Below are 16,286 nucleotides of genomic sequence, written 5' to 3' on the forward strand. Positions count from 1 at the left end.
TTAAATATAATTTTTTATATAATTAATAATTTAAAAATTAAAAAAATAATTTATCCCATATGAAATAATTAAAAAAATAAATTTAACAAAATATTAGACTTTTTCAATTCATCATTAATAGGTATAGACATGTTCAAAAAAAATAAAAAATACATATAAGATAAAAAGAGATTAATTATTCATTGATAAGAAAAAAGGACATAAAGCCTCTAATTCAGAAAAAAGCCTCTTCCTTCATGGTTAATTGAAGGTTTTTATGGAATAAGCATGCATGAGGAAAAACAGAAACAATCAAAGCAGCATGCATCCTCTAATTCAGAGGCTGGGGGAAGGAGAAAGGAATTTGGAGGATACTGGTCAAACCTTTTTTAGTACTGCTACTCCGTTGGCTCTGGTTGATATTTCAAATGTCTTGACTCCCGATCAACAGATTATTACCACCCCCAAAAGATCTAGTATTAGTATTAAAAAAGTGAGTATGAAACAGCTTGCTAGACAACATAGCTCTTGTAACAAGTCTTTTACGGGGAGTAAACGGAGGAATGGAAGAAAGGAAAATCCAGAACAGCTGAAGAAGATGTGTTTCGATGACCACACTACTATTATTTTGAAGGTGGAGGGTGCCAGCCGTCAATTGGCACCCCAGAACCCATGAAGTTGATAAGTTGGAATTGTCAGGGTTTGGAGAGATCCCTGACATTCCATAATCTTAAAGGGATTTGTAGATCCTACTCTCCAGAGGTTGGTTTTTTTTGCGAAACTAAAAATCAACCTCGTCAAGTTGAGAGGAAGTTAAGGGCATGCGGCTTTGTGGACTGGGTTTTGGTGGATCCGGAGGGTACTGCAGGTGGGCTTGCTCTAGCATGGAAGGAGGGGGTGGAGATTGAAGTTATTCTGTCCAGTCGGTTCTTCATTGCTGCCAGAATTAAAGACCCAGTTAACAATAAAGTTTGGGAAGTTGTAGGGGTTCATTTAAGTACGTCGGACCAGTCACGGGCTTCTCAATTCGGGGAATTATCATCATTTTTTCAGCAACTGTAGAATTGTTTTCTTGTCCTCGAATATTTTAATGCTATCACCAGTCTCCAAGAGAAGGATGGCGGGGGAGTCAAATCTAATGCTTCCATGGCTGCTTTTTATGGGTTTATTAATGAAAATGGCTTGGTAGACTTGGGTATAGATAGGAGACCATTTACTTGGTCCAATAAAAGAAGAGGGCAAGAGTTAATCCAAGAACGTTTAGATCGATTCATGGCTGATGATGTGTGGTTCAATTCTTATCCGGCAGCAGTAGTTACTAGATTGTCTGAGAATGGATCTGATCATGCCCCATTATTGTTAGACTCAAATCTTCCATTGAAAAAATCTAAAAGAAGGTTCAAGTTTCAGGAACGTTGGTGTGGTTTGGAAGGGGTTCGGAAGCTAATAGCAGAAATTTGGAGTGCTGAAGTTACAGGTTCATCAATGTTTAGACTGGCTGAAAAATTGAAGCTCTGTCGGCACTGTTTGGTTCAATGGCAGCAGGAGAATCGTACTAACTCTGCGAAGCACATTCAAGAACTGACTGCTAGTATTGAGGAGTTGCGAGGCTTAGGAATACAAGGAGGGGATCAACTAGATGAACTTGAACGAATGTTAGAGGCGGCCCACATCTGGGAGGAAAGTTTTTGGAAGGATAAATCACGAATTAAATTGTTACACCTTGGTGATAGGAACACAAAATTCTTTCATCGAAATTTCCAAGCTAGGAACCGAAGAAACAAACTTTGGAGACTAGTTGGAAATGACGGTGCAATTGCCACATCTCATACAGCCATAGCAGCAGTGGCAGAAAGATATTTTCAGGAGATCTTCACATCAGATAACCCTACTGATCCTAGTCACGCTTTTGAAGAGTTTGAGGCTAAAGTTACACTTGCTATGAACCGTAAACTAATCCGGCCAGTTTCAATGGAAGAAGTTAAACGAGCAACTTTTAGCATGCACCCCCAAAGTGCTCCAGGTGAGGATGGTTTTACTGCAAAATTCTTTTATTTTTATTGGGATATAGTTGGTGGAGATGTTTTTCATGCGATGAAGAGTTTCTTTATGGGTGGTCAGATACTGAGGAGTTTTAACCACACCCAAATCTGTCTCATTCCAAAAATTCTAGATGCTAGGAATATGACACAAGTGAGGCCTATCAGCTTGTCCTCAGTGTTTTATAAAATTATTTCGAAGGTATTAGTTCACAGATTGCAAGGAATTATGAACTCTCTCATTAGTCCTAACCAAAGTGCCTTCTTGGAAGGGTAGGCTTATCTCTGACAACATTTTGGTTGCTCATGAATGCATGCACTATCTAAAGAATAAGAAGAGGGGTTTAGAAAATGAAATGGCAATTAAGTTGGACATGAGCAAAGCCTATGATAGAGTTGAATGGCAATTTTTGTGGTTTATTCTGGAGAAACTTGGGTTTGATTCTCGATGGATTGGATGGATTCGAGAAGTCGTCACAACTGTTTCTTACTCGGTTATTGTGGAAGGACAACCTTTTAGTTTTTTTTAAACCAAATAGGGGCATCCGACAGGGTGATCCCCTATCCCCATATCTGTTTCTTTTCTGTGCAGAAGGACTTTCCTTCTTGCTACACAAGGCTGAGCAAAATAGTGTTATCCGTGGAATTCAGATTAACAGAAGATCTCATTGGGTGAACCACCTACTATTTGCAGATGACTCAATTCTCTTTAGTAAAGCTACTACTGACAATTGCCAGCATATTCTTGACTTGCTAGATGATTATGAGAGGTTTAGCGGGTAGAAAGTAAATCTGACTAAATCAGCGGTATTTTTTAGTAATAATACCTCTTCTCCATTGCGGTAAGCTTTGGCAGCCACACTTCACATTCGCAATATAGGGGCGAAGGATAAATATTTAGGACTACCTTCTGTAGTCCAAAGATCTAAAAATGTCACCTTTGGAATGATTAAAGATAAAGTTAGAAAGAGGGTGGAGGGATGGAAGCGAAAATTGCTCTCAGCTGGGGGTAGACACATTCTTATCAAAGCAGTTGGGGAAGCCATCCCAATCTACAGCCTCTCCTGTTTCCTACTACCAGATAGTCTTCTAACCGAAATCCATGAAATCTTATCTCAGTTCTGGTGGGGACAGAAAGGAGGGAAGAGAAGAATGTCTTGGGTAAGTTGAGAGAGTATGACGCGACCCAAGAAGGAGGGGGGTTTGGATTTTAAAGACCTGCGAGCCCAAAGTTTAGCACTTTTAGGAAAACAGTGTTGGAGAATAGCTACCAGACCAAACTCTCTACTCACTAAGATGCTAAAAGGAAAGTACTACAGATACCAGTCTATTTTGGAGGCAGGAGTAGGAGCAGTACCTTCGTGGGATTGAAGAAGCGTCCTAGAGGGTCGTAAAGTTCTTGAGAAAGGCTTGCTCTGGAAGGTAGGGTTAGGGAGAAGTATCCGTGTTTATGTAGATCCATGGCTGCCATCTCCTCATCCCCATTCTGCTCCTATGCAGTCTGCAACAACAAGGCAAAGTGTGACATGGGTAAAAGAACTCCTAACTGAGAACTAGAAATGGAATAATCAACTAATACAGTGTTTGTTTCCTCCATAAATTGCTCAAAGTATTCTTTCAGTTAATATTGAAGACCGAGAGGACCGAATATCCTGGATTTTTCACAAGTCTGGTAATTATGATGTAGCATCAGCATATCGAGTGGCTTACCATTTTCACCACCCACCAATTGAGTTCTGTCCACCTATAGCTCAATGTAGTGATATTTGCAAAGATTTGTGGAAAATGAGATTACCCCCGAAGATCAAATTCTTCCTCTGGCGTGCCCTCCATGGAAGACTTCCTGTCCTATTGAACCTCCAGCGACGAATCCCATCAATTTCTACAATTTGCCCCCGGTGTCAGATAGGAGAGGAATCGACTATGCACTGCTTATTCACCTGCAATAAGGCAAAAGAAGTATGGCTCAAAAGTCCATTTGCAGATGTGACGATAGGAGAAGAGGAAGAGGAACTCTATCAGTGTTGGAGGAGAAAGAAAGCATACCTATCAGGAACTGGAGGTGATCAACAAAACTTGCTCTTGGTTGGAATTGTGTGCTGGAATATTTGGAGAACTCGGAACTGCTTGGTCTTTGAACATGAAAAAATTCCACCGGAAGTGACAGACCGAATTTCTCGAAGAATGTTGATGGAAGCGGTGACTATTTTCCCAATTCCTTTCCAATGAAACGTTAGGGATTAAAGCCCCTTCTAGATCTTCTGTCCTTTTAATATATCATTTCTAATTCTTCCTTTTTATTATGTTTGCTTTATAACTCCGTACAGAAGTTAATTGGGAATTTCCCATTCTCTCTTTTTTTGTCCTACATGGACCTCTTGTATTTCTTGGATTATGAAATGAATACCACTTGCCTTTGAAAAAAAAAAAAAGACATAACACTATTTTTGTACGTGAAATATTGGGGACAAATTAAAAAGGTAAAAGAATGACGAAAATATTAATTGGGTAAGTAAATTAAAGAAAAATATTATACGTTAAACTTGCGATGCAATCGAGGATGTTAAAAGTAAAAAAATAATGGTTCCCAGAGAAATATAACAAAGTGCATCGAGAGGTCAAAAAAGAAAGCAGTAAATGGTTGGCTAGACCATCAGAGTACAGTGCTCAGACACATACTCAAAACAACACGATACAAACAAAAACTAACATAAAAGGAAAAAAATATAATTTAAATAAATACCTTAGAATATAATAAGATCTATAAAAAAATTATTTATCACTACTGGTTAAACACTTATTGGCTTCTAATTATTTTTTTTCTTATTTCATATATGGCCACGAAAATAGGAAATAGAAAACTGAACACCAAATCCCATGTATCGGCATTATATATTGTTATAGATATAGATAAGACAATGCGATGCGCCGATGCGTGTAGAATTTGGGTCCGATTCAACCGATAAACAATTTTCAGGTTAGAATATTCTTTTTAAGAAAATATATTTTGTCATTTTGTGCAATTTATTTTAAATTCGAAAATGAAAAGCTGTTAATAGCAAGGATTTTTTTTTATCAAAAATCCCTAAGATTGTGTTTATTGGAGAACTGGCGGCTCAATAGGCGTACCGGTTCAGCCGTTTTTTTATTATTTTTTAAAAAAATTAATTTTTTTGTTAATATATTATTCATTCTTCAAATTTATTAGATAAATATTTTTGTTATTATTTTAATATTGACGTAATTTTATTTATATCATATTTTTTTACCTTAAAATGACTATAAAAAATTTTTAAAATGTTAAATTATAAAAGCACACAATAAAGAGATATATATTATAAGAAAAAATATAGTTAAAAAAATAATGATAATAATATTATCCTAATTCAAAAAGAGTATATATAAATCAAAATACATATTAGTTATTTACAAAAGATAATTTTGCTTAAATGTCATGAAAATTTATATTTGTCTTTATTTTTTTAAGTGGTAGGCCAAAATATGAATTTGCATCTGAAGAGGCTTCATTTTCCTATGAAAATACTTGTCTTTTTTGTTTTTGAATATCAAATTATAAGAATAATTTATAAATAAAATAGAAAAATATAAAAATTGTGTATTTGAATTTTTTTTTTATAATTCATCATACATCTCTTTATTAATAATTTCTTGAGTCTTGAAAATCTGTCACATTTTTTTACCATAAAAATAATTTAAAATTATTCAATTAAATTGATTCCATATAATAGGGACGAATTCAATTAATTCAATTAAAACCTGTAGAATTGAGATATCTTGTTTTGCACTGAATTTTTTGAAAAGACAAAAAAAATGACATTAATCTTAGTTTATGTATGACAAAATGTAAAGTAAATGACATTACATATGATTTATTAGGAATTTATATTTAATAACAGTCACCTGCAATGATATTGTTTGTCACCAAAATGAGTTAGTTGTGCTCTTAAAGTTTATGGCTAAAAAAAAAGTTAAATTTTTAACATAATTAATATATACGTCTAAATAGACGGTATTATATTATTATATAATAAAAATTTATTTCATTACCTTTTATTCTTTTAATCCAATATTTATCTTTTTATCGTCTTCTTAAGTTTTGGTTACTTTAACCGTATCTCCCCAATCAACAGAAGAAATTTTGGGTGGACGAACCTGATTTAATATCATGTTTGATTATTAATATTAAAATAAAAATACATATCATCAATACAATTGTCACGTTAATATAATAATACTTAATTTATTGTTTATTGGTCTCATTAATACAATGAATTGATCATTCTTTCATATACTCTATAACGGTTAAAATCCTTCTTCCTATAATTTATTGTATATATGTATCACAATATATCTTATTCGTATTTTGTATATTACTTTAACATTAAATAATAATACATCCCAATTAAAATATACCTTTACCTTTTATTGATTTTGAAAATTTTATTTTTATAATAAACGTCCATGTCAATATAAATAGAAAAAATCAGAAAAAATGATAATAAAAATAAAAAATAAATAACGATAATAATATAATAAAAGAGTACGAAACAATATATATGAGATAGTAGAAATAACAATAACTCTACGAACAAACTGCTCTTATGACAGTAAAAATAATGATAACTACATATGGCTGCTCTTGTGATGGTAGAAATAATGATAACTGCATCGGTTGTTTTGGGTTATAGTGATAGGAGTAAAATGAAAAAAATAATTGGACACCAAACTCTTATATCTCTTTTAATTTATCAGGTAACCAATGAAATAAAATATTACTATTTACAGTATAAATTAAATTAAAAAATATTTTACATGTAACATTATAGTAAGAGAAAATAGTTATTATGACAAAAATTTGTCAATCATACAATAACACTATTTCAATTCAACCTTGTAAAAAAAGAAAAAGAAAATTCGAATCTAAATTTATTAGGTATTAAATAAAATAAAATAAAATATTATTAATACTATAAATTAAATAAAAAATACCAATACTTTTAGAATTAAAAAAATTAGATTTTTAAAAATAAATAAATAAATATTTTATAAAACAGCTTCTATTGTATGGAGAGTGATTGCACATAGTTTACAGATAACTGACTTCAAAATTTTAGTGTCCAAATTTAAATCTTAATATTATATTTTATGATAGAACTTCTCCCGTGCATCCGTCGGTTAGGTTACATAAAGAAACCATATCCAGAACAACTCATTTTCTCTATCTCATTTTCATCTCTATTCCAGTAACGGTTATAAAAAAAATCATGTATAACTTCTTCTTCAATTCTCTACTCTATTAATTTACCTTTTAATTTGTTTCACCTTTTTTTCATCTTTTTTTTCAATATTTCTTATTTCTATTCCCAAGATGCACTTCCCTGTATAGAACAATTATTATTAGAATAAAAAAATAATTATTATGACAAAAATAAGAAAAATAGTAAAAAAAGTTAGTTATTATGATAGAAATTAAAGTTATCAATCATACAATGGAACTATTTTAATTCGAAAAGAATAAAAAAAAATTCAATTCTAAATTTATTAGATATTAAATAAAATAAAATTACATAAAATGTTATTATTTATTGTATAAATTAAATAAAAAATTATCAATATTTTTAAATAAATATTTTATACAACAACCATCAAACAAAACTAACTGAATAGAAAAAAGAATTGAATATCAAACTCCTATATTTTCTTTGTATATTCTTCTCTTGTTATAGTATAAATAATAGTTTTGGAGTTATCTAAATATTTTAATATAAGTTATTTAATATTCTCAGAACTAAAAAAATTAAGAGATAAAATTAATATTTCTTCTAAAAATGATTATTTTTAAAATTACAAATACACAATAAAAAAATTAGAATACATTAAAATAGTACCATAATAAAAAATAATTTAAAAAATAAAATTAACAAATTAATGAAATATATGTACACAACTAACCAATATTATCATCATTCAGTATATTATTTGGACCAATTCTAATATTTGAATATCTAAAAGTAGATTTTTAACATATAAATAATATTTTTTGAATTACGTAAATCTTTTAATATAAATGATTTAATATTATCTAGACAAAAAAATTAAAAAAAGATTAATATTTCTTTTAAAAATGATTTTTAACAAAATTATAAATACATAATAAAAATTTAGAGTACATTCATAATAAAAAATTTCTAATATTAAATTAATAGTGTAAATTTTTTAAGTGAACAATTAATATCTGCAAAGAATGATCGACATGAAAACACAGAGACAGAGATAAAAGGCTGATCTTTCAATGGGAAAAAGAGTGGATCCGCATGGTCCCAAATGAATTGGCTTATTTGAAAAAGGCCTTGTTCTTTGGAAGATCTATCTCGTGTATGGTACTGCATGGTTCATAATACATTGTATTATAGATATATGTAACATAGTATATTAGAAATAATTGAAGTTTACTAAGTACGAATTAAAGCTTTTAGAAAATAATAATTTATACTCACTAATATTATTACCGTTCTATCTATTATTTGGATTTGGATCAATTTTACTATTATTATGAGTATTTGAATGTTTAAAAACAAATCTATTATTGGCATGAGATTAATGTATTTTTAAAATTTATTAATGTTTTTTTTGAAACAAAGAAGCTCAACACCAAGGTGGAGCAAGTAGCAGTAACAGTAAAAGAAACACAAATAGGAACTAATTGTCATCTAACAGAACAAACAACCCCATGTCATCTTCGGCATAGCCATTAACAACACAAGGGATCTTTATTCTTCCACTCCTGGTAGCTAAGAAGTGACATGTCAATAATGTTATCTACGCCTTTTTCTTTCTTCTGAAATATCCTCATGTTTCTTTCCAACCAAACGTTCCAGATAACCGCGAAATAGCAAATAAACCAATTTCTGGACTCCTCCTTTCTACTGGTTGCACCTGTCCAGCTTAGGAAATGCTCCTTCACAGTACCAGAAAAGGACCACTTTCTGCCAAGGTGAACTAACCATGCACACCAAACCTGCCAAGTAAATTCACATCCCAGGAATAAGTGATGAATATTCTCAACATCCTTTTTACATAGAACACACATATTATCCTCCTGAGTAATTATCCCAAGTCGACATAATCTCTCTTTCGTATGCACCCTGCCAATCAATGTGAACCACGCAAACAGCTCCACTCTTGGAGGAACTAAGCCCTTCCAAATAGTCTTGGTGAAACTATAACTTGTTATATCCTCTTGTAATGTTTCCTCCTGCAACACCTGCACAAATGAGTTAGTACTAAAAACACCTTGTCTCTCAAACTTCCACACAAGCCTATCATCTCTGTCTGCCGATAGTTTAACCGGCCTCAAAGCATCGTGCAGCTGATTCACAATTTCCAACTCCCATTGGAATAGCTCACGCCTCCAATGGAAGTTCCAGATCCACTCTATCCCATCCCAAAACCCACAATCCCCAATGACTGATCCTTTTTGGAGTGAAACCGAAAAGAGTCTTGGGAACCTATCCTTCAAAGCACCACAACATAACCAAACGTCCTCCCAGAATCGGGTTCTTCTACCGTCGCCAACCTCCATGGATAGTCCATTTATCATCTTATCTCTTACATGTTGCTCCTTGATCTGCAGTTGACAGATATCCTTCCATGAACCTCCTCTAGTAGGTAATGTCTGAGTGGATAGTAGTTCATTAGGATTCAGATTATAAACAGAGCAGACCACTTTCTTCCACAGCGGGCAGTCCTCTTTCGAAAACCTCCACCACCATTTAAATAAAAGTGCTGTATTCCGGATCATTGCATCTCCAACACCTAAACCCCCTAGCTTTTTTGGAGCCTGAACCACTTCCCATCTAACCAGAGCTATGCCATTACCACCATCCTCCTTACTCCACAAGAATTTTCTCTGTAATGAGATCAATTTTTCAGCAACCGTCTTCGGCATCTTGTACAAACTTAAGTAATATACTGGTAAGCTATTTAAAACTACTTTGATAAGCACCAGCTTTCCCGCTTTGTTTAGCACTTTTGACTTCCATAAGCTTAGTTTCTCTTCCACCTTATCTATTATTGGCTTCCAAGTCTTCACCAACCTCGGATTAGCACCTAAAGGAATTCCAAGGTATCTGACTGGTAATGTAGCTTCCTTGCACTCCAACAAGCTACACATACGAACCTCCCATTGTTGGTCACAGTTGATTGGAATTAGACTGGATTTGTCAAAATTAATGCTCAACCCTGACATCAGCTCAAAGCAACGTAGCAGTCTCTTGTAGTTTTTGACAGTCTCCTCTTCAGGCGGGCAAAACAAAATTGTGTCATCTGCGAATTGAAGGTGTGATAATTCTATGTTGTCCCCCCCAACCAATAGAGGAGAAATACGGCCGTTTCTAACCGCCTCGCCAATTATTCTATGTAGAACATCAACCACAAGTACAAAAAGGAAAGGAGATAGTGGGTCTCCTTGTCGCAAGCCTCTTTCCATCATAAACGGCTTTGTAGGCGAGCCATTTATCAACATTGACATAGATGCTGTACTCATACATTCCATCACCCAAGCCCTCCATCGGCTTCCAAACCCCATTTTCTGCAGGACAATATCTACAAAGCTCCACTTAACTTTATCATATGCCTTTTGAAAGTCTAACTTGATGAGTACTGCCTCTTTTCTCCTTAATTTGAGCCAATGCACTGTTTCACACGCAATGAGTGCCCCGTCGTGTATCTTGCGACCTTTGACAAACGCACTCTGGGTCTCCCCAACCAGCCCTGACATCAGTGTTCTCATCCTCCTTACCAGCACCTTGGATATCACCTTGTACACACAACCAACCATACTAATCGGGCGCAGGTCCTTGATTTCCTTAGCCCCGACAAACTTAGGAGCCAAAGCCACCCAAGTGATGTTGGCATACTTCGGTAACTTGGCTGTCTGAAAGAAAGCAACCATAGCTGCCGTAAACTCAGACCCGATCTCATCCCATCACCTCTTAATAAAATTCATGTTGTACCCATCACTACCTGGAGCTTTAGATGATTCACAGTCCCACACTGCCTCTTTAATCTCTTCAGTTGATGGCAAAACCTCTAGCTCCACAGACTCCTCCTCGGATATCCTTGTCACCAATCCATCCCTGAAGCCCACCTTAGGAGACTCCTCTTGGTAGTACAACTGTTTATAAAACCCTCGGATAGCAATCTTTATTCTAGCTGAGTTCCTAACCAACCTCCCATTTATCATCAAAGCATCAATCCTGTTATTCCGCCTTCTAGTGGAGGCTACCTGGTGGAAGTACTTGGTGTTTTTGTCCATATCCTTCGCGTGCCGAGATCGTGACATTTGTTTCCAGTGCAACTCTTTTCTGACATACAATCTCTCACAGCAGGTCACCAGTGCTTTCCTTCTTGCCTCCAGAGTTCCATCATGCACTCCGCTACTGACTTTATCATCCAGTTTCTTCATCTCTTCCTCAAGCTGCTGGATTTTCTTATCCATGTCCCCAAAGTTGTCCTTGTGCCATCTCCCTAGAGGAGCTGTCAACACCTTTAATTTCTCTATGATATTTTTCTCCCCTAAACCCCTCCATTCCTCTTTAACCATTCTTAGAAAACCTTCATGGGTAAACCATGAGTCTAGGCTTCTAAAAGGTCTTGGGCCGTCTCTTATCTTGGTAACTTCCATTATCAATGGGTAGTGATCTGATAAACCCCTTGGTCCTCCTCTTAGTCGGGTCTCAGGGAACTCCTCAACCCATTCCAAGCTAACCATTACTCTGTCAATCCGACTACAGGAACAGCCTCTAAACCATGTATACTTACGGTCATTTAGCGGTATGTCCACCAATTGCATATCCTGTATCCAGTCTTTAAACTCTTCACCAGCTATTGTTAAACTACATGCACCTTTTCTTTCTTCTACATGGACAATCTCATTAAAATCTCCCATGAAGCAACAAGGGGACTGACATAATCCAGCAACATAGCTCAGCTCCTCCCACACAACAAGTTTGTCCCCTCTATCATGAGGACCGTAAACCACAAGAAAGGAACAATTGAAATTATTCTTTAATAAGACCCCTTCAACACACAGCCATCTCTCCCCTTTATAACAATTATTCATCTTGAACATGAAATCATCCCACATTAACAACAACCCACCCGAAGCACCATCAGCCGCAACATATTCCCACCCTACACTACTACAACCCCACAGACGTGCAACATCAAATCTCGTCACAACTTGTTTTTTAGTTTCAATCAGGCCTAGCATATTCAGTCTATATTTCTTCCTTAAGTTCTTAACCATACTCAACTTCCCATCTCCCCCCAACCCCCTAACATTCCAGGAACAAAAATTCATTTATGAGAATTATAACACACCTGTTTGTTATTTTTTGGTCGACTTCGCCTTGCTTTCGCCTTTTGCTTTGCCAACTTTCTTCTTCGTGCGATTTCTTCATTCTGAGATTGTAGAATGGCCATGATATCCTCTTCTTCGTCATATAGGATAGTACCAGATTCCACTGCTAGATCCCACGTCCTTTTATTTTCCAGCATTTGCTCTTCCAATGTTGAATTCAGATTGTCACCCGTTCCCCCAATTTTTCCATCACTTACTCCCTCCCCGATAGCCTCTTCAATTTCTTCCTCACCCTGCGCCACGGACCCCTTACCTGCCAGTGAACCAGTATGTTCATTATCACTGAGTACATGAAGCCCGCTCTTCGAATCCCAAGTCTTAATGCCAATCTCACTGCCAACCTTGTGCTCTTCCTCACCGAACGTGGTCTTGGCCACTTGCCCTGTCTTACTTGCCTCCCTTGTCCCTTGATGCATGTTACCTTCACAACCTCTAGTTGCCGAGCCCTGGGCATCCTCCATCCCAGCTCCCTTGTCCTCCAGCCTGTCTCAAGAAGCCATTCGCAGTATTCCAGTTTCAGCCACTACTTTCTCCACCGAACCGCGAATGACCTCTTCACCATTTTGTGTCGCCGTTCCAGCGAGAGGTGGGCAGCGACCAACACTGGGCTCCTTGGCTTGATTCACGCCGTGCGCTTCTCTGCCTTCTCCGCCACTCCGTGACCAAGGGTTTTCGATCGAACCCGCAGCTCCATCGGCATGCTTCTTCCCTGGATCAGCTACGCAAGGATAGGATTCCCGGTTAGTTGGAACCCGATCCGGCTGACAAGCGCTGAGCCCACCAACCGTTCCTGGTTCAGCGCCTCTCTCCATTGGGTCATCTGTTGTGATTAGGCCCACTTGCATAAGCAAGCCTGTATTATAGCAATTAGTATATCTGGCCCAACCTTCATGACACTTTGGATTTTGTTTTTTTCCCCCTGTTGGCACCAGCTCGCAGCCCACTTAGCCTATCTTCCAAAAAATCAGACCTTGTCCTTTTCGAATCTTCATAATCACTCACAGAATCCCCTCCCACCAAATCAGCCTTTGCTTTAATTCCTTCTTGATTTAAATCATACGTTGCCAAACTCATGCTATTGATATTTAATTTGTCATAAATCCATTCATTCAAAATTTCATCTGAAAGTACCATCCTACCCTTGTCTTCTTCATCGTCCCTCGTCACCATTTTTACTAGCTCCACCGCCTCATCCTTGGATTCCTGCATATCTGTGCGCCGTATGGATTTTATAACGGTTTCTAGGCAATCAGATGCTGCACCATTCAGTCTTTGTTTGCTACTTGTGCCTCCATCATCATTGCTTACCAACTTACATCCCAGACCATATGTCTCTTGTCCGACCTCTTTTACCAAGACATCAAAACCACTGAGACCTACTGTAATATGTACCCATTCGTGAATTACATCCAAAACACATGTATCAATTTGTACACGTCCAACGCTAAAGGAATTACATGATTCCATCAAATCATCGCACCCAACTACTTCCCCCCATTGACCTCCTATCATCTTGAAGGTGTCTGCTGACCATACATGTAACGGAACTCCAAAGCATTCTAACCACACTCTCCTAGTTTCGCTCCTCTCCGCCTCCTCCCATTTCCATACGTTATGGAACATTTGTAGAAGACTATTCATCTTAAAAGTGTAAGTTTCTTCGGCGCTCAACACAGAGTCAAATGTCAGTAAAGCTTTAAACGCGCCCAGTTCTCGTACTTGGGTGACCTGAGGCAGGTTTATCTCAACCATCTTCTTCAAGGAACAGAAATCAATGGCCCTTGTCGTCCCTCCTATCAGACTTCGCTGTAACCAATCGAGATTTTCTTTTGCCACTGTAACCTCAATCTTCTTAGGCCCCCTGCTCACATGTAGTTCTTGTTTGTTTTTCTCCTTTCTTACCTCAAGCGTATTACTAGTCTCCTCGCGTTGTGGCTGCAGAACCATGTTGATCTGATTATCTTGACCTCCCTGGGATTCCTTTCTGTCATACATATCAGATACCCTTCTGTACTTTGCTTCTCCCACAAACACAACTTTTCCTCTCAACCTCAGACGATTCATTTCCCGTATTGCCTTCAACGCCCCACCCTTCATAGTATATCGTACGAACGCAAAAATATATATATTATCACTTTTTTGTTTGCGGGATAAGTATATATCATTTATACGTCCAGTCCAATTGAACAACTGAAACAGTTCTTTCTTTGAGATGTCTTGAGGCAGATTCTCCACGAAGACTGAAAAGGACTCATGCTCTAATCGTCGATACTCTTATCGATTCCAAATTCTCGGATCTTTGCCATGTTCCCTATTCCTACCCTTCTCTGTGTTTCCCACCCACGCTCGCTCTCTCTCTCTTCCTCTCATAACTGGTGGATGTTTTTTTCGAACCTGTTATTCATCTTAATGTATTCAATAATATTAATAAGAAATGAAATAAGAAGAGAAAAATGGCTAAAAGGGAAAAGATAACAGGTGAAAATTATGTTAAGGTGGCTAAATGGAGTAATGGGAATTTTCAGAGATAAATAACTGACATTAAGTGGAGAAGTTAATTAGAAAGGGTAATATTGAAAAAAAATTTTGGACACTAAATCCATGTATTGCCATTATATATTGTTATAGATTAAGAGAAGAAAATCATATACGACCATTATGAGCTCTGTAACTCTCAACGTTGATACTGAGAAGAAGTTATCAGAGAAGTAAGATCTAATGGCTAAAAACACAAAAAAAAGTGAAAATAAATGCTAGAGAATATAAAGCAAATGTAATGAAAGAAGAAATGCAAACCAATTCTTTAAAAAAAAAGAGAGAAAGTCGAACGGCAGCTTATGTCAGATAACACTGCTGTCACATATCCTACTACAAATCAACAAGGCAAAGCCTATTACAAAGATAGGCTGATAGGTGATGGATTGGAGAAGTTCGAAAGAAATTGTTGAAATGGTGGTAGAGGATTACGTTTCGGATAACAAATTCATGGAACCGGACTAGGAGATGCAGGTTCCTTCAATTCAAATCTGGTGATCGAAGTCACGCTTGAATAATACGATGAGTGGTATGAGCCACTAACTCACCGGATCGATCCGCGTAACCCGCCAAAAAAGACGGGTTAGACTGGAAATTTGAAACTGCCAAACTTAAAATTTTCGCATAACTCGCACCGCCTAATTCATGAGATTTGGTGGGCTTCGGCGGGGAGGGGCGAGCTTCTCGCTCGGCCAGGTATTTTTTTGTCAGAGCTTTTTTTTTATAAATTTTTATGATGTTATTCATCTACAAGAGAATGAAGATGATAATTGAAGATGTTCTAACTTATATTTTGGATTATGTTTTATGTTTGATTGATTATAAACTTGAAGATGTTTAATTATATGTTTTAGACAATGTTTGTTTTGCTTTGGACAATGTTAATTTTATTATTTTGTTTCAAAAAACTTGGTTTATAATGATGTTTATTACATATTTATGATTATAAAGACTTTAATGTTTATATATATTGTTTAATATTTGATGGTTTATAAAAAAAAGATTGGTAGGCTTGGCCCGCCAACCTACTGTTAAGTGGGGCAGGCTTCCCCGTTTGCCACCCCTAGTGTAGACCATGGAAACAAATGCTGATTGTGAAGCCTATGGAAAAAAGAATCTCCTTATAGATAATGGAGAGGTGAATCAATAGAAGGTGAAAGAAAAAAGAGAGCATTCGGGTTATGGATTTGGAAGAAGGATTCTTCTTTGTCTGTTTTTCCAGTTATGAAGAATATGCTTATGTCCTGTTTGAAGATCCTTGGATGATTTCAGATCATTATCTCCTCATC

At 36.2% G+C, this 16,286-nt stretch overlaps 1 protein-coding gene across 1 annotated transcript; it reads right to left on the reverse strand.

Moving 5' to 3' along the window:
• Window positions 1–11,025: 11,025 nt before the first annotated feature.
• On the reverse strand, window positions 11,026–12,923 carry LOC107495504 (uncharacterized). The gene is made up of 2 exons (XM_016116649.2): window positions 12,478–12,923; window positions 11,026–12,376 (listed from the first exon to the last, which is right to left on the reverse strand). The coding sequence occupies exons 1-2, from the start codon at window positions 12,921–12,923 to the stop codon at window positions 11,026–11,028; spliced, it is 1,797 nt and encodes a 598-aa protein (XP_015972135.2).
• Between the last annotated feature and the right edge of the window lie 3,363 nt (window positions 12,924–16,286).

This window comes from Arachis duranensis, chromosome 3, assembly GCF_000817695.3.
Source record: "Arachis duranensis cultivar V14167 chromosome 3, aradu.V14167.gnm2.J7QH, whole genome shotgun sequence".
Lineage (NCBI taxonomy): Eukaryota > Viridiplantae > Streptophyta > Magnoliopsida > Fabales > Fabaceae > Arachis > Arachis duranensis.

Bases quoted from the DNA above. Each gene is read 5' to 3' on its own strand.
- LOC107495504 (XM_016116649.2), bottom strand. From the start codon at position 12,923: ATGGAGGATGCCCAGGGCTCGGCAACTAGAGGTTGTGAAGGTAACATG. The intron at 12,377-12,477 runs GTTGGCAAAGCA...CTGGAATGTTAG, and splicing joins GAAATCGCACGAAGAAGAAA to GGGGTTGGGGGGAGATGGGA.